General features: G+C 39.3%; 1 protein-coding gene across 7 annotated transcripts in view; it reads right to left on the bottom strand.

Annotated features, from left to right (window-relative positions):
* Window positions 1-20853, bottom strand: part of TACC2 (transforming acidic coiled-coil containing protein 2) — a 210661-nt gene that overhangs the window by 54051 nt on the left and 135757 nt on the right. For all 7 annotated transcript variants that reach the window (XM_039482919.1, XM_039482922.1, XM_039482923.1 and 4 more), the window contains one exon: window positions 9045-9208. In XM_039482919.1, coding sequence (XP_039338853.1) covers window positions 9045-9208 — 164 coding nt within the window. The remainder of the gene's footprint in view (window positions 1-9044; window positions 9209-20853) is intronic.

Below are 20853 nucleotides of genomic sequence, written 5' to 3'. Positions count from 1 at the left end.
GAAGCCCATGACTTGGGACATTTAAAACTAAGCTGTTACAGCAGAAGCAAATATATTTTAGGACACAGGCAGAGAAGGAAATGCATTAACTGACCTTGTGACAGAGATGGCAGTTTCCTGCCATATCCTGGAAAATCTTATTGAATCAAGTTAAAGTATCTTAGCCTCTCATTGTATTAAAATGGAAATGCGTTATTGTGGGATTGTATGTAACTTGTTTAGGAGACCTGCCTAATATAAATCTTGGGAAGTGTTATGTGCTTAGGTGCACTCTTTTAAACAATGGACTAAGACAAGAATGAACTGTTAATTGAGTAGACTTCCTAGGAAATATTTGGGAAGAGAGCAATACAAATGACCCACCTCCAGATCCATCCTTTTGAAGCTATGCCTTGAGCTATGCCTTGTCTGGCTGATTACCTATTCACAGCCTCTTCAAAGACCCGAACTCGACAAAGGGGTGACTCTCAGATGCATGGGAGGGGTTTAAAGGACTGACTGTTCATCAGCCAGCATCATTATATCATTATTGTAGTCGGGGGGGGGGGGTCTCTGGTAAGCTTATTAGCATGCATGTAGATTCTTTTATTGTTTTTATATGGTTTCTCTGTAATGCTTTCACCTTAAGAACAAATGTGCTTGCTTAGAAAGAGTTGTGCAGTAGCTTCTTGTGGCAATTACACTGTTTGCCATTTCTGAAGAGAAAAGCAAAGCAGGCTTGTTTAGGCAGCATGACTTTGCTGGGGAATTCAGAGCATAGGCTGGGAGTGGTACAGCCTGGAAATATCCCAGTCAGGAGGGAGGGAAATGTGTGTCTCTGCCCAAGAGAGGCAACAGATGGGGAGCCAGAAGTCTAAAAGTGGGTGCCCTGGCTGTATCATAGAGGGAGATTACAGATGCAGTTGCCCTGAACTGTGACAAACCCATTAGATCTTTTTCCTTCTCTAATCTCATCCTGCTCTAATCTCAGTTATGTGGATTACAAAAAAATTCTGCAAATCCTGATCATCATATGCTGTCATCACAGTGGCAGAAGATAAATATCCTGGTCTGGATTCTCTTCTATGCCAAGGTCTGCTTAATGTAGAGTCCTCGGGGTTGTGGCAGGGAACAGGACATGGCTCTTCAGTTCTGACTTTCACTGTCGTTTCAGAGCAGTCTCTAGAGTCTAGTTTACTCTAAATATAACCAACTGTGTATGGTCCCTAAGAGACCATCCATGAGTTGAGAATTGGTGGAGCCCTTATGCTGAGCTGGGGGTGCTTGATACAGGATCCAGCTTGATTTTCCCCATCTCTCAGCAGGAGAAATTCTCAGATGGACAGATTTTAGCCCCTCTGTGTCACCTGAGAAGTACAAAAGAGCTGGATAGCAAAAGAGATCCCGGGGTCATGTCATAACACCAGCTTAGCAATGCCTTCACTACATGGATGACGCTCTGATGGCTGGAGAGGGCTGGTATTCTGGGGGTGCAGCTAGTCATTTTCTCTCTGCACTATAGGGACAGGCCCCCAGAGCAGGGGCTCTTCTTGGCTGTCCCCTTGCAGACAGCCCACCCCTCCACAGCACTCCAAAACCAGAATCCCTAGCCATAGCTTCACAGGGATTTGCATTATACCATAAAAATATAATATACACACACCTCCATACTGTATTGTGATGTTTGCAGCTATCAAATTCTAACCTGCCATTTTGGGTGAAGTCCGACATAGTGGATTTCAGTAGGCTGATATTTAAAAATGTGTCCACGCCTATTTAGCAAGCAGATGCCCATTTGCCAACTTGTGGAAATGCCTCTTATAAGAAGTTTAATTTTTGCCTAGTTACAATTTTTTCTGCATCTATTCTGCTCTCAGTAAAACAAAACAAAGTTAGAAAATTAAGACACCAGAATTTGTAAAGATGATCAGAAATAGTGCCAGTCTTATTGGTTTATAAGTTGGCTATAGATTCTGAAAATGGATATTTTGCCAGGGCTGTGTCATTAGTGGGATCCATGAGTCTTTCTTCATCTAATACTGACTTAACTCTTCCCCAAATACCTTAATGGTATGTACCATCCCTAAGAATCATTAATGAGTAACAAATGCATTATCATTTTCTCTTGAAACAGAAAAGGAAGACCTTTAAATTCAGATTTCAGGCGCAAGTACTTTGCAGACCAAATTCATGGTTAACACACTTCTGATGACTGCATTGGTTTGGCCTTATTACCTTCCAATTATTCTGCTCTGCTTGTGTTCAGTAAAGTTCTAGCTACAGGCAGAGACCACAGGGCATTCACAGTTGGTTTAAATACTAGAGCAAGGCATGTGGTCATCTGATTATAACTACTGGTTTAGGGAAAAAATCATTTTTTAAAAAGACATTTTATGGCTTATTTGCCAAGGTGTTTTAAATTATGTTGAAACAAAGACTAGTAGTAAAGTGGAAAGCTACAAAATAAGCACTCACAGTAACTGAATGGATATTTGCTGGCTACCATCCTTTCACTTGTATTAGAATCAAATACATTTATCTATGAATAGTAACCAATAAAATAAGATTGTATTTGGATTTTTTCAAAGACAGCACTGCAGACTTTCAGGTTAAAAGCATTAAGGAGTTATAGAATAGTGCAGAATCTGGTAACATTCCTATTTCCTTTAAGTTTGTCTAGGTACTCATCCGTCCTCCATCACCATAACAAATTTAAGCAGTGTGCCCATACGATACATAACTCATCAGATATTACTGTGTTTGACTGTTCATTTTTTTTCAGTCATTAATAATGACAGAATGTTAAACAACAGTTTGTTACCTTTTTTCTTGTCTGGACCTGACATACATTAATTATTTCCTTATACTACGCAAGTCATTTCAAAAGCGTGGCTAGCATAGAGTTGTCACTGTCACTTCATTGTGATAAAGATTCACTAATAGAGCTAGTTGGAAAATTTTAGAACAGTTTTCTGTTGGAAAATGCGGCTGCGTCAAAATCGAGACAGAACCAAAATTCTGAAATCTTGAAATTCTCCATGAAATTACATTGATTTTTCCTGCACAGTTCTGCCCGTTAATACTTTGTGTTATGGTAGCACGGATGAAAGAGAAACACAAATAAATAATAGTAGTAAGAATAGATTAAGTCCTTACTGTTATATTTTACTACTAGATCCTGTGGATAGAAAGCTTCAGAGGCAATTATGTATCGGTGTGAGATTTTGCCAGGAATATTATTTATGAACATAAAGAGCTAGCAACTTTGAAGACAGCAGACACTTTCTAAATCATCACCTTCAGATCAACCCCGACATTTTCAGATTTTTTCACTGGAATTCTAGCTACACAATTCCATGTTTCTCTTCGAAAATTTAGTGAGTTATGTGAATTAAAAAATGGACAGACTGTTTTTCTGTAAAATGAATGCTACTCAGGTGGCACTATTTCACTATTTTAAGAGAGTGTGTTTTTTCTTCTTACTCCAAAAGGGTTGTGTTTGAGTTCAGTCTTGCTGAATGTTTTTTAATTAGAGTTGCTGTTGCCAGCTGAGCTGGTGTTCACTTTTCACACTATGAGATCATTTTTTGACACTGATCAGTCTACTGCTAAGGAGACACCAGAAGTGTCACAAAACTCTGGTATTAGTCTAATCTGTACACTTTACATGGGAATGGCGTGGAAGATAGCTAAATGCAATTAATAATAATAATAAACGACTGAATAGCTCTAATATGTCAGCATAGTCCAAGATGTAGGTTAGTGTGAAATGAAAAGGGATTCCAACAAGGAGTCTTCAAAAATTGTGTTAATAATAATAAAAAATAACATAATAATATTAATAAAAAAGGCTTTCATTATGGCAGGCATCAAAAGGACTGAGGCCCCATTGTGCTGGGTACTGTACAAACATATATAAAAAGATGATTTCTGCCCTGGAGGGCTTACAGTCTAAAAGACAGAAACAAATAATAGATTTGGGATGGGAATATATCATAAAGCAAATTAATATGGCAAGGAAAAAGCCTGAGTAGTTACAATATTTGCTTTTGTTGGTGGTTAATTTCTTTAAGGATTTAAGTTCTCCTGCAGCCAGCTATAGGTAATAAAGAACAAACTGTCTAAGAAAGCTGCAATGCTTTCCAACAGTTTGAAATAAAACAATGCTGAAATTCTGCTGACAGCTCCATATAATGCAGAAGCTGATTCCTGCCTATTATGTTGTTTTCAACACCTCCTTCCCTCCCGCAACACGCTCCTGATCCACTCCTTTATTTATTCCTGGAGTCTAGTGCTCTGCAGTGTACATTTTGTATTAGCACTGTCAATTTTTGTTATTATTTTCTGAATACATCCAAAATATGGGCTTGTGGTAGAAATTACTTGTTACGTTGCTGTGGGACTCCTGCTACATTACATCATCAATGTCTTCTGATGATAGAACTGCAGCGGAGGGAGACTTGATTTGTACTTACTGTTGTGAGACAATGCAGCTTTATTTCTACAAAGAGCTTTTTAGACCATGCTCTTTTGACATTAGAAGTGCATCAACAGAGCAGTGAATTTTGCCCTTTCACAAAGTGATCTAAGCAAAAGGGTACTACTACGCACATTTTATAACAAAGGCTCCAGTTTGTTCATTAAAGAACGCATTACATAATAAACAGATTATGCAGTCATAAGAAAGTGAAATGCGCTCCTGTGCAGAGGGCCAGCACGAACTCTAATGTACCACTTAAATCTCACTTTCGGCCCTGTTTTGAGGACTTATGTGATTAATAGGCTTTGTGCTGGCCCACTGTACAGGGGTGAAATTCACCTGCACGTTGTTATAAACTATGCATAACAATGGATGGATGTTAGATACTAAGCTGTACTCAGTGGATAACTGATTACATAAACCACAAAAGTGCAAATCAGGTGGCTTATGAATAGAGGTAGAGCCCAAGAAGGCAATTCCAGCCTTTTATTCACTATGATGCAGGGCCCAATCCTCCATTCATTACTCAAGCAAAAGTCTCTGACCTGAATGGGAGTTTTGCCGGAGGAAGGCACGAAGAATCGGATCCTCAGCTTGAGACTCTAGGCAGTAGTGTAATATGAAAAATAAATAATGAGTGGATGACAGTAAATGTGTATGCTGATTTTACACTTCTATGGATGCTCTTACGTGAGAGCATGACAACAGTGTTTAATGTTTGGCATTTTAATCTATAGCTTATTATCTGAAAAATGGATGAGGATAGAAGGGTGTTACAAAGAACTGAAATGTTTGCATGAATGGTAAAGGAATGTTATTTTCCTCCACTGATATCAGTAAGAATGAATTACTGCTTAATGTTCTGTGGTTAATTACAGAGAGAACTCAACCATCATTTATGCAGCATTTTATAAATCAATTAGGTGTTGATGACATTTTAAACCATGAAAATAAAGCTCCAGCGGTCTGCAATAACAAGAGCAGCTATCCTAATTTACTTATATTTGTAAATAATAATAATAATAATACATAAAAAAAGACGTGAACTGTAACTGGCATGAAAATGGCATGAATTTTCTGTGCCACATAGAAGTGGGCGGCTTATTAGCATAAATACTTCTGTTATGATATATTAGAGATGGATGGAAGAGGCAGTGTTCAAGTCCAGACTGAAGTTTGGAGTTGGGGTTCAAAAGAAATTCTGGGTAGAAGTTGACCTTTGAGACACCTTCCTTCCTCTCCACTCCTTGCACCCTGCCTGGGGGGCTTGGGGAAAAACTGCAGCCAGGAACCAGACAGGGATGCCAGCCAGTAGAACAGCTGCAGAAACAGCCAAAGTAGGGACATTTCAATGTTCAGACAACTTTCTGAACTTTTGACTGGACTTGTGCTCATTGGCTGTTTGCTCCAACTCTCCCTCACAGTCTCCTCCTTCTCGCCACACCTGCTCCATTACCCTGTTCTACCCTTGTCTTGCCCCCGCTTATCCTTTTTCCCTTCCATGTCCCAGCTTCCTTCCCTTTTCTTTCCATTTATCTGGTTGCCTCCAAACTAAAAACCATGGAACTAACATGACATTTGCTACCATCACTTTGCTGCTTCTGTGTTATACCCTTTTCCCCGCCTCTTTGGGGCAGGGTCTGTGCTATTACTGTGTTTGTACAGTGTCTAGCACAATGAGGCCCTGTTCTTGGTTGCTCCTTAAGCACTATCATAATAAACAAGAACAACAACAATAAATCCCCTGTTGTTCCAAAATGCTGTAAATCTCATAAAACCCAGGTAGTCTCATGAGGTTATTTGCCACCGTGGGCAGAAGTCTCATGAGAACAGCTAATCTTGCATCCAAACCAGGTCTCCGAGCAGTTAGGCAACATGGTGGTAATCACTTCTCTTGTGCATCTCCCACCAGCGCAACCACATGTGAACAGGGGATACTCCACATAGCGCACCCTGCTAGCTGCTTAAAAGGAGGATAAGCAGAATAGGAGACCAAGCCAAGCTGCTCCTGTACTGAGTAGGTGTCCTGCAGCCTGCCCATGCTCAGCCCAGCGTCTGAAGAGCTGGTAGTGGGAAGGATCCTGGAACCCTGTTTCCTCACTCACAAGTCAGAGGAGACCCAATCTCCCACCCAGATCACATGGAGATCATGGAGACCTCCAGCAGTCAGAGGAGAACTGTGCACCTAAAGAACTGATATTTAGCCTTTAGTTTTCACTACATTTTACTTTCATAACTTTTATTAAACTTACACTGGAAGTTAAATACATTAAAAACTCTCATCGTGTCTCCTCAGCACTGGGGTCCAGCTGTTGTGCTAATCATATCATGAGGCATAATTACAATCATCTGCATACATTATTAATGTCAGGCCTATCTGGAATCATGTGTTCCAAACCTACCATTCTCCCCCAACCCCCTCCGGAAGACAAAGCTGCCTGGTCTCTAAGCTGGAACACAGATTTTATGTTATTTTCTCAGTTGCAATTTGCCAGGCCCTGTAGGTGCCCTTATTCCTCTTTTACTGAAATGGCACCAATGTGACCTTTGTTTCCCAGATTTATGCTACCAATTAGGAGCTGTACTTCAGCTCCACGGAAGCCCTGTATAAGGGACTGACTCTCTCTGTGTGTGCGTGAGTATAACCTATGAGGCAAGTTAACACTAAGATAACAGATTTTTAAAAGTGTCTTTTAAACATTTCACTGTTCACATTGAAATAAGTGTCCAATTAACCAAGTAACAGGGACACTAAGTGATGTCTCCCAACAGATTTTAAAAGGAAACATATGCTTTTGCATTTCCCGCCTACACTTTAATTGTTCTTGCAGCAAGCCATTGTGCTGAATAACTGCATTTTACTAACTTTTAAAATGCTGTGTACTGCTCTGTTAGTTTGTTGTAACTTGTCAGTTGCAGGCAAGTTTTACCTACAAATGAAATACTGGCATCAAAATAGTACAGCTAGAATCAATAGCCTTTAATACAGTGCAGTTTACAATGGTTACAAATGGATACATTCAATCTCCCGTCTTTTCTTAGTAGTATCCTAGATGAGGGAAAAGGGATGAAGGGGAGAAGAGAAACACATGGGCAGGAAACTACATGTGCTATCAAGGATTCTGAGTAAATGTGAATCTATTGTAGTAATTAAAGACCACACTCCAAGACTGCTTAGCATAATCTGCTCCTTTACGCTCTCTGCATTTAAATTCCTTCTGCAATTAGGGAAATTACATTTGTTAAAACTGATAAAGAATAAGGACAACTGGGAAAAGGAAGATCTGAGGATGAAAATGAAGAGGTACTAGGAGACACGGGATTTCTTCTTATGTCTTTAGTTTTTTAGCATCTGTATACTGGACATTTCTTCTGCTAATTATAATTACAATCAAAACTCCCCCAGTTTGAGAATTTTAAGTTCAGAAATTCTGAAGGAAGAGTAACTAGCTGGAGACACGTCTGAAACTTATCTTTTGTCCAAAGACCCCCCGCCCACCCCAAAGAGACTGACAGACTTTACAGACTACTCACAACTTATCACTTTACCCATCTTCTGTGGTGGAAGCTGGCAGTTTTAGAACAGCACACAGCAACCCTATGCATCCATTCAGATAGAGAGAACCTTGCTCTAATGAAATACATGGGAATTTTGGATAGACAAAGTGAAAGTGTTTTACTGGAATTTAACCAAGATATTGAGCTAACTGCTCATCTCTTGCAAAAAGTGTGATGAGGCATTTAATGACCATAAATAGTCAGATTGCCTGTTTTGCAGCTCAGCTGAAAGTCACATTGAGCTCCTTGCTAATAGAAACAGCTTCTACTCTCATCTTCCATTACTTAACTCAGCAAACAAAGAAAATTAGGGTTTTCTAGACAGAATTTCTTCACATAAAATACGATATTCATTTTTTAAGGAAAATATCTGTTTCACTGCCGTGTTATGTACTAATTATATACATACTGCTATATTGCTACACGGCTTCATAGAATTAGTCTTAACGTTTCTATTAACACATCCTGAACTTCTCAGAATATATCATCTGGTCACTTGCCATTTCAGGTGAAATGAGATCTGAAAATACCCTCCTATTAACTGAGATTATTAATGATACCTGATTATATAGCTATGTGTGTTTAGTCATCTGACTAGTTTCATACAGTTCTGAAAACATCAGGAATAAGAAAATTGATCTAATATGAAAGAAATGCACCCAAGGGAGTTTTTCCTTGTTTCACAAATCATATTATGGGCCTGATTCATCACTACTTATTCCATAACAGAGTGGAGAATCAGGCTTTATTTTTTAAACAAAGATGATGGTGCCAAAACATTACTAAAGTTCTATCAGGAGATGAATGTGTTGATTGATAATACAAAAAAAAAATTCTGCTGATAGTATTTAATGTTATTGTCATTATCAAACTATGATATATATTATTTTTTTCAGTAGGAAGAGGGCACAGCATATACTAACTAATCTTCCAGCCATCCTTTTCTTAGCACCCTTTCTTTACTGATGTCCCCTTACAGTCACATCTTCCTGAGTGATCCGGCCCACTCATTATATATATTCATTACCTGTGTCTTCCAAGGGCAGCTGTGGCTTTATTTCCTGTTCAACTGTGTCGACTGCTGCTGCTTCTACCACCGCTACTTCCAGTGGTGGCTGCGGTAGTGCAGGTGGAGCCTTTACAGGAGTGGTGGATTCTGGTGTCTCAAATGCTTCTTCAGAGTCTGAACTCCTGAGGAAAATACAAAACAGGAGTTTCTTTAACAACCTGGGCTAGTGAGCAAAGTGAGCTTTTGTGTGTGGAAAGGGCAAGTCAGACTTTGAAATGCAGGGTTTTCTGAGTGGAGGAAGCAAACCTCAGCAGTCAGGCTACCTCTGCATTTCTCAAAGGCGGACTATGATGGATTAATTTCACACATGATTTCTAGAGCACAAATATCATGGTCGCAGGTTTTCTCTGAAGAAATCTTTATGCTACTTAAGATTTCTCTGTCCCAACGTGAACATGCACTCAAAAAGTAAATGCTTCCTGAGAAGCCTGCTGTGCAGTGCAAAGGAGACTCCAGTATGAAAGCCAAACACAATGGTACCTTTTTATGAATTTCTGGAACTTTTCTTGTCACGAGCATAGACAAACCAACACAGAAAGACAAAAAAGGAGCTTCTCAGGAGAATTTCATAGCTGTTTATTAAAGGCTACGGCTCTAAAATAATCAAGCCTTATATTGCTGTGTGTGTTCTGACAAGCTAGAGAGCACACACTAGAATAACTGATGGATAAGTCTCAACAGCAAGCCTCTGGCCAGCCCAGCCTCTCAGAAATGTTACATTTCATCACAGCTGTATTTTTACATAGCATTTTTAGCAATGGTAAGTGACAAGGCTGGAAAATGACTCCTGTGTGCTATCAGAAATATATTTCCACCACTGCATTATCACATACACATAAAAAAAATAGAAGGATCACAATGGGCGCAAGCATGTAAAAGAGGTGCACAATGGAGACAATCAAATGAAATGCAAGCTTGAAAGGAAACAACTATATGAAAGGATGCACTAAGTTAGCCTAAAAATCAAATGAAGATCTACATTGCACAAGGACATAACATGTTGCTCTATGGGGAGAACCACTTTAGGAAACTGTCCTTCTAGAACTGAAAGCTATGCACTTGATGTACTTTTAAACAAACAAAACAAACTATATTTTAACATTTCCAAAACAATTTTTGAGAGCCAAGAATACAATAACAGTATTGTCTTGTTAATTACTTAGCAAGCATTTCTGCTGGTCAGATGCAGTTTTTCCCCACTGGATCTGTAATACAATGAATTGAATGGTGTGACAGTTTCCTGAAAGACAGGACTGACTTGCCTATTTCCAGTGATTCTCTGCATGGCTAGGAGACTGTAGTCTCCACTGCTTCTCACAGCTGTCCACATCCAGCGCGCCCACTGTATTGGGGACAAAATTTGCCATGAAGTGAAAGCCATTTCATCCGTGGAAGTACTCTACAAGCCGTCCTGATACAGTATGTAGAATCAAGGACTTCTCTGACTTCATTAAAGTTAAAAGAAAACTCTGTATTGCAATAAATTCTGTTTGGGTTCTCAAGGCTTTTAGATTATCTGAAGCAGCTCCATGTCAGATAAAGTGCAAGTGGTGGATTTGCATTCTATTACATTTGCTTAAATCTCTCAGCATGTAGCCTGTGTGGGCTATAGCAGAAAAGACCCTGTCGTTGTTCCTGACAGCTCAAGTGATTAGATGGACCGGATTCTCTCCAGTTAGCTCTGCAGAATTCCAATGAGATCTCAGTCTTCCTAGTTATATTGTCACAGCTCACGCATCTACTTGGACCCTACTATTAGCTCTGGAGCTAACGGATTACCATTACACCGCTGCAAAGCAGAAGGATTTCTGCTAAGCATTATTCTGTTTGTTTGTTTTTTTCTGGCTAGGTCTATTGTGCATAAAGTTATCTCCTGCCTATGGAACTTCACAAAGGCTAAAGTGTCTATCAGTTACTACTACTGCATCAACTTCCCCAAATGCATTCTTTGCTTCAGAACTCAAACCATATTTGTTCAGCAGCCTACACAGCTGAGTGAGCTTACTGGGAGGTGCATTGTAGTTTTTTAAATTATATTTCTTCAAAGATGCAGCATCTCTCAAGTTCACAATATTTTAAGATCAAGAACCATTGCAAACAAAGAACTTCTGTAAACAAAAAGAAAGCCTTACTTACAATGAGTATCTAGCTGAACAAACACAGTCCTTTCCCTTTTCCTGACAATTGCAGGAATCTTTAACCTCACTTTGTCTTTGAAACTATCTGGGGAAAGCAATGTGGTTACTGTTTGATGTTTTCCTAACAGAGAAAAATAAATTTATTTTAACTAAAAAATAAAATGAGAACGTTACCATGTATATGAAAAGGACTGAAAAATAGCACAAATCAAACAGCTTTTTAACATAATTGATCATGTTTTATGCATAAAAGAAAGAATACATGTCCTTTCCTCCTTTTAAATATATGAATATAGTGTGATATTATATTGGTGCAAGTATATTGTAGTCCTAAAACAGTAATAGCGGCATATATATGTAGAAAACAAGTATTACAAATATATATACTATGTAGCATGTGTATTAATTGGGTATGTACATATAAAATACTGTATTACATATAGGGTGAGGAAAATGTTTATTTTCACACCCTATTCAAACTGTAATTCATGTATAAAAACTGGCTCGATGACACATTCAAATTTCTATCATTATGTATGTGCTACTGCAAGGCTGCTGCTGTTTGTTTCTCTTTACATCTTAACTTACTCTGCTTCTTTCTTGGGTGAAGGGCACACAACCCATGGCCACCTGCTGGAAGTACACAGAGAGCCTCTTGGATAAGAAAGAACGGGGCCCTATGTTTCTACCCTTTATGTCTACAAAGATATCGTTACAAATGTGAACTCATGTTCTGCTGTCATCCTGAGTCTGCAGACAGGCAGCTCTAGTGCCTGTGTTGCAGCTCATAACTTTCCTAAGCAGTAGCAGAGTGAAAATGAGAAGACAGATTCTGGGCTCTTTCACTGCTGCTAATAGTCTCAAGCCAGTAAGCAACAATAAAACCAATAAGAATAATATCAACTTCATTCTGAAGCAGAGCTGGGAAATGGAGCTCAGAGAAGGATCCAAGAAACACAGCAGTCTAGAGAAGGATCTAATACCACAGAATACTCTGCCATAGCTAACAAGTTGTGGGAGAGGTAGAGCTGTGTGTGTACACACACACACACACACACACTCCCCTTAACTAGTAGGTATGAGAAGTGGTTATGGGGAGAGGGAGAAATCTCTACTTCCTTCCAATAGCCATAAAGATGTAAGGATCTTTAAACTCTGATATAAATGATGGAGACCAAGATAAGGTCCCCAAATGACCCCTTGATAGGAATCCTAGCCCCTTTCCCAGAACTGGATTTTGAAGAAAGGATGGTTATTTCCTTCAGGTTGGATCCCCCTCATTTTTCCTACTGACCTCTAGCTAATAAGTTTAGTCATCTGGCCACTAGTTGCCTGGTAAATTTTTCAACCAGTATTTCATCTGCCAATACTTTTTTGCTTTTGATTAATATTAGTGCAATATTCATAAATGTCTTTGCTATCCTAAATACAGGAAAAACATAGTAAATAACTGGATAATGCTGCTGCAGTATTTGAGATATAAAAGATACCACTGGGAAGTTTTTAAGGATGATCAGTGTCACACAACAATGTCAGTAGTTCCTAGGCCCCTGCTCTAGGAAGTATTAATCCAGAAATGCTAATTGATACAGCAAATTAGTACAAAACAGCTAACATTTGAGAGATGTGATACAAATGAAGTTTCCTCTTGAAACAAAGAGTAAACAGCATCACTTTGCCAATATTATCTGTTCTAAATGGAACTAGGATGCTAGGAATATAATAATATCACAATGGAACCCAGGATGAGTTATGAAACTTAAGTCTTTCACACATGAACAATCACCTGCACATTAACCTTTTGTTGTTTAGGGTAGAAGCAGATTCTTACATAACCAAATTCCTTTATTTAAAAAATATGAGCACATGCATATGTATAGAAGAGGTTACATTATCACCTTCCTCACTTTGTGATCAGTTTGCTTTATAAAGAGTATAAGGAAAGACTAGTAAAGTTTTTGTAAGCAGGATTACAGTGAATATCTATGCTTCAACAGTTTCCTTTAGAATTTGTTTGCAAAACATATTAGTATCTTCAGAGAAAAGAAGAAAGTACATTCCTCCCCCCGCCCACCTTTGAACTGACATTATGAAATATAAGATAGGATTATAAAGAATAATGCATTTTGATTGGTTTATTGAATGTTTTCTAGAAGTGGCAAGTAACGTAACAAATATTGACCAAAGATTCCTGGAAGTCTGCTAGAGTATAACCTCAGAGTTAGGAACACCGTGGGAACGGAGGTTGTTCGTAACTCTGAAATGTTAGTAAACTCTGAACAAAACATTACGGTTGTTCTTTCAACATTCATTCAACATTCAGCTTACAACTGAACATTGACCCTTTACTATGCAGAATTTAAAAATGCTGCTTTTAACCATCTTAATTTAAATGAAACAAGCACAGGAACAGTTTCCTTACCTTGTCAAATCTTTTTTTAAACTTTCCCTTTTTTTTAGTAGTTTACATTTAACACAGTACTGTACTGCATTTGCTTCTTTTTTGGATCTCTACTGCTGCTGGTATGCATACTTCCAGTTCCAAATGAGGTGTGTGGTTGACCAGTCAGTTCATAACTCTGGTGTTCATAACTCTGAAGTTCTACTGTTCTTTGTTTACAGTGATCACTGGTTGAAGGGATTTTAAAAAACATGGCACGTGATCAAAACTTACCAGACTTGTAAACTAGTCAATAGGTAAATTTGTTTGATTAATGTGCTTAACATCAAAGGGAAAAAAGTATCTTAGACAATTAATCAAATGAAGAAAATGGTTAAGAGATATAAAAGTAGGTCTTTTCCATCTCTAACTTCTATGATTGTTTATTTCTGCACATACCTTGACAACCAACAGAAGATGAAAATCATTTGAGTTAGAAAGATAATAAAGAAAAAAAGAAAATGCAGATGGCAGAAGCTTGAATTGGACTACAGAATGATTAGGTGTGTATACAAAACTCCAGAGTGCAGAGAGGGTCTCGTTGGTAGCAGGGTATAATGAATGCGACTAGAAAGAGGGAGATGAAAGAATCTCTCTCCAAAGTTACTGTATAAACAGCAAAAGCAGTGTACATACAGCATTTCTGGACTACGGGGAGAGGCAGGAAATGCAAGAATAATACTGGATCAACACAATTCTGGCACGTACGAGAACACTTGTGAGAATTCAATGTTCCCACTCCAATTGGGAAACCTTGGGCTTTTGCCCAGTTGTTACACAAATCTCAGGAGGAAATAATAAAGGAAATGACTTGGAATGACTTCTCTTCCTCAGCTTTGTCCTCACAGAAACCCCATGCTCATACTTTTTACTCTACTAATGCAACTTCAGGGTACATATTAAAACAAATCCTCACTTACTGTATTTCAGGCTGAAGAATAAATCCACTGACACTACAGCTGGACAGAATTCAGTAAGTGTGAATGGGATCTCTCCATTCTGATCTCTTCCCGCCCATGCCACTTCAGCCTATTAAAATGCTGCAACCACTAAAGTGAAGTGATCCCAGTCGTCACTTTGAGACTAGGCTCACTATAAAACCTGTTACAAAGCTGACAGGATTTCCTCAGCTTTACCTTACCTGTATTTATTTCATGCTCTTGTTATAATTATTACCCAGCAATAAGAAAACTGCAACTGTACATGCAGGCTTCCTCTGGCAATAAAAAGAAAAATGGGTATCTTTTACTGAACATACACTAGGCAAAAGACCAAGGGGTTAGCACAAGATCTGTAAAAGGTGGTTTAAATAAAGTACATCCTCTCAATGTTGAGCACAATGGTCCAGATTTGGAACTAATGTAGATGAATGTGTACGGGGAGACTTTGGCAAACCAGTAAAGTGCTTGAAACCACTATGGCTTACTGTTAAAGGTGGCCTAGTCAGCAAGCTGTAAATTGGCCATTTAGCAATCTCAGCTTGACCAAGGCAGGAAGGGAGAGGGTTTTGGGGTGCCAGAGAAAGGGCAGCTTGACCCCGTGTCTTTCCTGATAAGAATTGTGTTGAAGTTGCTGATGCATGCATTCTAAAGGAGTAGGATATGCCCCAGGAATGTCTATTGGGGTCTCAAGACTGCAAACTCTGGAAAAAAACACACTTGGTTAATCAATAATCAGAAGGAGCATCTTGCTTGATCACTGAAACTGCTTACTTAACAAGGTTTCTTTAAGGGACATGTCATTCTATTACTAATGTATAAATAAGGAGGGGAAGTTTGAGGTAGAAGGACTCGTTTGGGGACTCTTTTGGACTCTCCCTCTGGATACATCTTGTGGTCCCCACGGGCACACGAAAGATTTGGCCACCGGAAGCCTGCCGCTGTGTCACTTGAAAGCCACACTCAGCTTTGGTAATTATCAAGGGTTGGGGGTGTTTTACTAATCTTGTTGCGGATGTAAGACTAAGTAAAGTGTAGCTTTAAGTGAAGGCACTCTTGTGTTGTCCTGTTTGTTCCGGCCATCTATCGGTCAGATGGCTGTGTCTCCCCTGATTTATTTCCTGACACCTCCTCGCACAGAGTAAAAGTTACCAAGAGCTTTGGGTTGAAAGAACCCCGGGTAACAAATGCAGCTTTATTAATCTCTGTGGAGGTTTCCTCCAATTTAATCAACTTTATATTTGTTTCTGTTCTTAACATACGAAAGAAAATTCCTACACAGCTACTCAAAAGCCACAGAGCATTCTGCTGTGCTAGCTACTGTGGCACTGGTGGTGCATACTTGCGTGACATTTTTGAGGGAGAGGGTTCTGAAACCATACCAGCAGCCAGGGCTCACTGGAATGAAGACGTGCCCTCGCCATGCCCCCTTCTCTGGGAATGCTTCCTGCACTGCGGCCTGGGAATGGAGCTAAAGGGAATCCCCAAGTCGCCAGTTAAGCCTACTTTTAGGCTGCTTTTGCTACCAGAGCTAGAGAGAGCACCTGGAATAAGCACTAGCATCTATCCCTCTATATTTACGTTTGAATATTTTCTCCCTAACTTCAAAGTTCACTATTAAGGCAAGATTAGGCAAATTTGCTAAAAGATGAAAGCTGGTGTAGAATAAATGAAATCTCTGTCTTGTAAGGGATATGTAGAATTTGTGAGTCTAACCTGCAGTGTTACTATGTAAAGCCAACACCATCCAGAAAACACCAAACTGATCCTTATTGTTAGAATTCAAGCGAACGATAGCTGCCATTTCTTTATGTCTTGTTTTAGTGATACTAGGACACAGAGACTACAATATTTGGCAGATTCATATACTGCAGGAAAATAATCTGTACACACCAGGAGTTTACTACATGTATTGATTTCAGCATATTTGTTAAAATATGCACATTATCATTCTCCAGCAAAAAATACAGACTGTATGTTCCATCCCTGTGCAAAAGTGAATGAAGGGTAACAACATTAATGCAAGAATTGTGCAGTCTATTGGATATACGACTCTCATCCAATTTTTGATCCCAGGATTGACTGGAAATAGCAGAGGGGGTCGGGGGAAGAGAAAGGTCTCAAAGACAGTCGAATGCTGGAGAATTCAGCTCCCAGCTATGTGAATTCTGTCCATCTACCTTCTCCAGAAATTTCCTCTGAGGAACACCAACACATCAGACCAGCATTAACCAGCAACTGTTTCTGCAGACTTTCCATGCGGCTTGTTTGTATACTTGAGTTCTTAAGGGGGAGCAAGCCATTTTGGGTATATCTACATAGCAAAGAAAAACCTGCAGCTGGCCTGTGCCAGTCGACTCAGGCTCCCAGGGCTCAGGCTGTTTCATTGCAGTGTTGACTTTGGGGCTCAGGCTGCAGCCTGAACTCTGGGACCCTTCCACCTCACACCTGAGTCCCAAAGTACACAGGAGTGGAGCAGCCCTGCAGCCCGAGCCCTGCGAGCCTGAGTCAGCTGGCACAGGCCAGCCACGTGTTTTTCTTTTCTGTGTCGACATACCCTCAGCGTTGCTTCTCCATGTCACCTCTGGCTCTATGCATTTTTTTCAGGAGGCCATGTTTTGCAAGTGGCCTGCTTTCTCCTCCAGGCCCCATAACTCCACCATGGCTTTTTCTGAAGATTTGTTTCCCATGGCATCATAAAGGTGATGAGGGAGGGAAGGATTTGGTCCAATATTACCAGAAAAACATCTTCATGGGGGCCTTACCACATCATTACTTTCTTTGCACCAAAGTGTCTATGAAATAATGCTCTAAGTCATCAATATAAAGGGATCAGAAAGTCTTGAATCTGATGGACCAGTGTAAGTGAACAGCCTAATGTTGATTCATGACTCTAATATGTGTGGTATTGTCTGAAAGCAATGAGCATCTCCTACTATAAACCTCCTAGTAAAATGTCTGTAGCTGTTAAATACTGAAATTTATAGCTTAATTTTAGTATACATTGCACTATTTGTCAGCCACCCAGAGAGGAACCTAAACCAGCAAGAAAAAAGGGATGTTTACCATGTTAGAGTTTAATACTAAAAATATCCTTAGTTTTTTATCCTGTAACCCCAGTAAGAAGTGAACTGGAAGTACGAATTTTGTGGTCTTACTTCCATCCATCGCTTTCAAAAATATTTCATCATAAAATCACTGTGCATAATTCAGAATCAGAGATGTTGCTGCAATCAGAACCAGTCCCACTATCCCAACCGGCTATTTGGGAGAGTGGGACTGCTTCTGCTCTGATGTCAACAGGAGTTTTGCCAGTTACTACAATGGGAACAGGTACTATAGAGATGAGGACCATATAAGCAGATAGACTTATTGGGCATTGATACTACTATCCTAAGCTTTGGAGAAACTAAAACTTGCAAAGCAATACCAAAGATCTAGGAAAGTATTCAGAAGATCTGTATTATTTCTGCCAAGCCACACGATCCTTTACCTCGCCTGTCCACAAGCAATAGGAAAACTGATTTCCTATATAATTTCTCAAGAACAATATTAAGCAACAGTATGTTTTAGTGATAGGGCACTGGACTGGGATGCTGGAAATCTGGGTTACACTCTCAGTTCTGCCTTTGAACTACTGCATGACCTTGGGCAAGTCACTTCACCTCTCTCTGTGACTTTGTGTCCTGCCTTGTCTAATTAGAGTCTAAACTCTCTGGGACAGAAAACTGATTGTTACTATGTGTCTGTACAGACTCTAGAACAACATACCCTCAGGTGAATAGGGCATCCTCCATTTCACTCTTCTGCTCATCTGTTCTGGCTTCTAAGTGTCATACTGATGGACTAGGCTTCTTTCTTTATTGTCCTGTGTAATATTTCTCTAGCTTGCCCTTTCTTCCTCCTTCTTCCCAGGTGGTGTCCATGTTATCACCCGACCTGGAAGTTGTATTGGTGGCATCCTTTAAGCAGGTCCTAAATATGTCTGTCATCATCTTCTTATCATGTTTGATGCTTTAGGTTGGTTTGCTCTACTTAGAATTTCTCAAGTTGCAAGAAACTCTTGTCAATGGACTCTGCAGATCTTCTGCAGGCATTTACTTTGGAATGAATTGCTCTTAAAGATAAGTGCAAAGTATTTCACTTAGGAAGGAAAAATCAAAAGCACAACTACAAAATGGGGAATAACTGGGTAGGTGATAGTATTGCTGTAAAGGATCTGGGGTTATAGTTGATCACAAATTGAATTTGAGTGAACAATGTGATGCAGTTGCAAAAATGGCCAATGTTCTGGGATGTATTAACAGGAGTGGCATATGTACGACGCAGGAGGTAAATGCCCCCATTCTATTTGGCACTGATGAGGCTTCATCTGGAGTATTGTGTCCAATTCTGGCTGCCACACATTAGGAAAGATGGGACAAATTGGAGAGAATCCAGAGTAGAGCAATAAAAATGATAAAAGATTTATAAAACCTGACCAAGGAGGAAAGGTTAAAAAAATTGTGCATGTTTAGTCTTGAGAAAAGCTGACTGACAGGGGATCTGATAACAGTCTTCAAGAATGTTAAGGGCTGTAATAAAGAGAACAGTGATCAATTGTTCTCCATGTCCACTTAAGAAAAAATTGGCTTAATCTGCAGCATGGGATATTTAAAAAGTTTTCCTAATATCCAACCTAACTTTAAGGCTAGTTAAGCTGTGGAATAGCTTCCAAGGGAGATTGTGGAATCCCCATCATTGGAGGGTTGGAACAGGTTGGACAAACACCTGTCAGAGATGGATTAGGTTTACTGGGTCCTGCTTCAGTGCAGGGGGTGGACTTGATGACCTCTCAAGGTCCCTTCCCAACATTGATTCTACAAATCTATGATTCTACAATTCAATTATTCTACAATTCTTATCTGTATTTGTTGTAGATTTCCATGACTCTGCTCCACAAAGCCACAACTGAAATACAAATAATAAGCTACTAATACCTGTGGTGAAAAAATGCAAACAGTGGCCATGAGGTTTTTTTCCTGTTATAAACAGATAATCTGTTATTCTACATTTAGTATAAATTATATTGCAGTTAAAGAATTTTAATCTGCATAAGTGCAGTGTATTTATTTATGATCTGATCATATGAACTCAGTCCTCAGTTTCATGGTTCAGAATTACCAAAGATGACCTAAACTCTAAACATTGTTTGGAAAATTAAGTTAACTGTTTAGGGTAGCTGGTATTTACTGACCTCAGTGTATGTTCCATAAAAGGACTGGGAGGGGGGGGGGGAAATATTTCACAATTATGGCTGAAGATGATTTATTATTTTTAGTACCAGACCTGGGAAACATTTTACACTACAAAATAATTGTTAAATCATATTTAATTATCTTATTGTATAATATTTGCCTACTTAGTGAGTTCCAATTAAACAAGCTAATATGAGACTCTAAGTTAAATTATCAGAGGGGTAGCCGTGTTAGTCTGGATCTGTAAAAGCAACAAAGAATCCTGTGGCACCTTATAGACTAACAGACGTTTTGCAGCATGAGCTTTCGTGGGTGAATACCCACTTCTTCGGATGCAAGAAGAAGAAGAAGAAGAAGTGGGTATTCACCCACGAAAGCTCATGCTGCAAAACGTCTGTTAGTCTATAAGGTGCCACAGGATTCTTTGTTAAGTTAAATTAGCCACTTTTTAATACTGTGATTGTTAGCTGTATCCATGTATTTTTATATAATCGTTTTTAATATGCATCAGTGGTCACGCTCAAAAATGTTGTAATATATTTGTATAGGGACCCCTAGGAAATAGTGGAAATGCTGAGGTAAAGTAATCTAATTATCTAAGGCAACTGATACCATTAGATGTTGTAGTGATGAGTGATATAGAAAACCCTAAAGAGAAATATGCGCAAGTTAAGTATGATGGTTGTAGGATTCATTATCTGCAATTGTTTCCCCTGACCCTCCCTCAATTTACATTCTGTATGCAATCAAAATGGCGAAATCCTCAGACACAGTGCAGCAGTACAGCCAACATAGTGAACCTTTTTCCATTCATGGTGAAGAACAGGAACAGTGACCTTAGTCTGACCTATAGAAGCTGGGTCAGCAACTTATCAGGTGCCATTTAAAGCCATCTGCCCTGCTCACTCCATTTCTTCTCATAAGGGAGCATTTTCAGTACAGGACTTTGCTGTTATCCTGTCAGAAGATGGGGGGGAGGTGCATACATGTCACTTATGTGTCACTGGAATCCAT

This window comes from Mauremys reevesii, linkage group 7, assembly GCF_016161935.1.
Source record: "Mauremys reevesii isolate NIE-2019 linkage group 7, ASM1616193v1, whole genome shotgun sequence".
Lineage (NCBI taxonomy): Eukaryota > Metazoa > Chordata > Testudines > Geoemydidae > Mauremys > Mauremys reevesii.
Note: the sequence above shows the minus strand (reverse complement) of the source record. Positions and strands in the feature narration are given on the sequence as shown.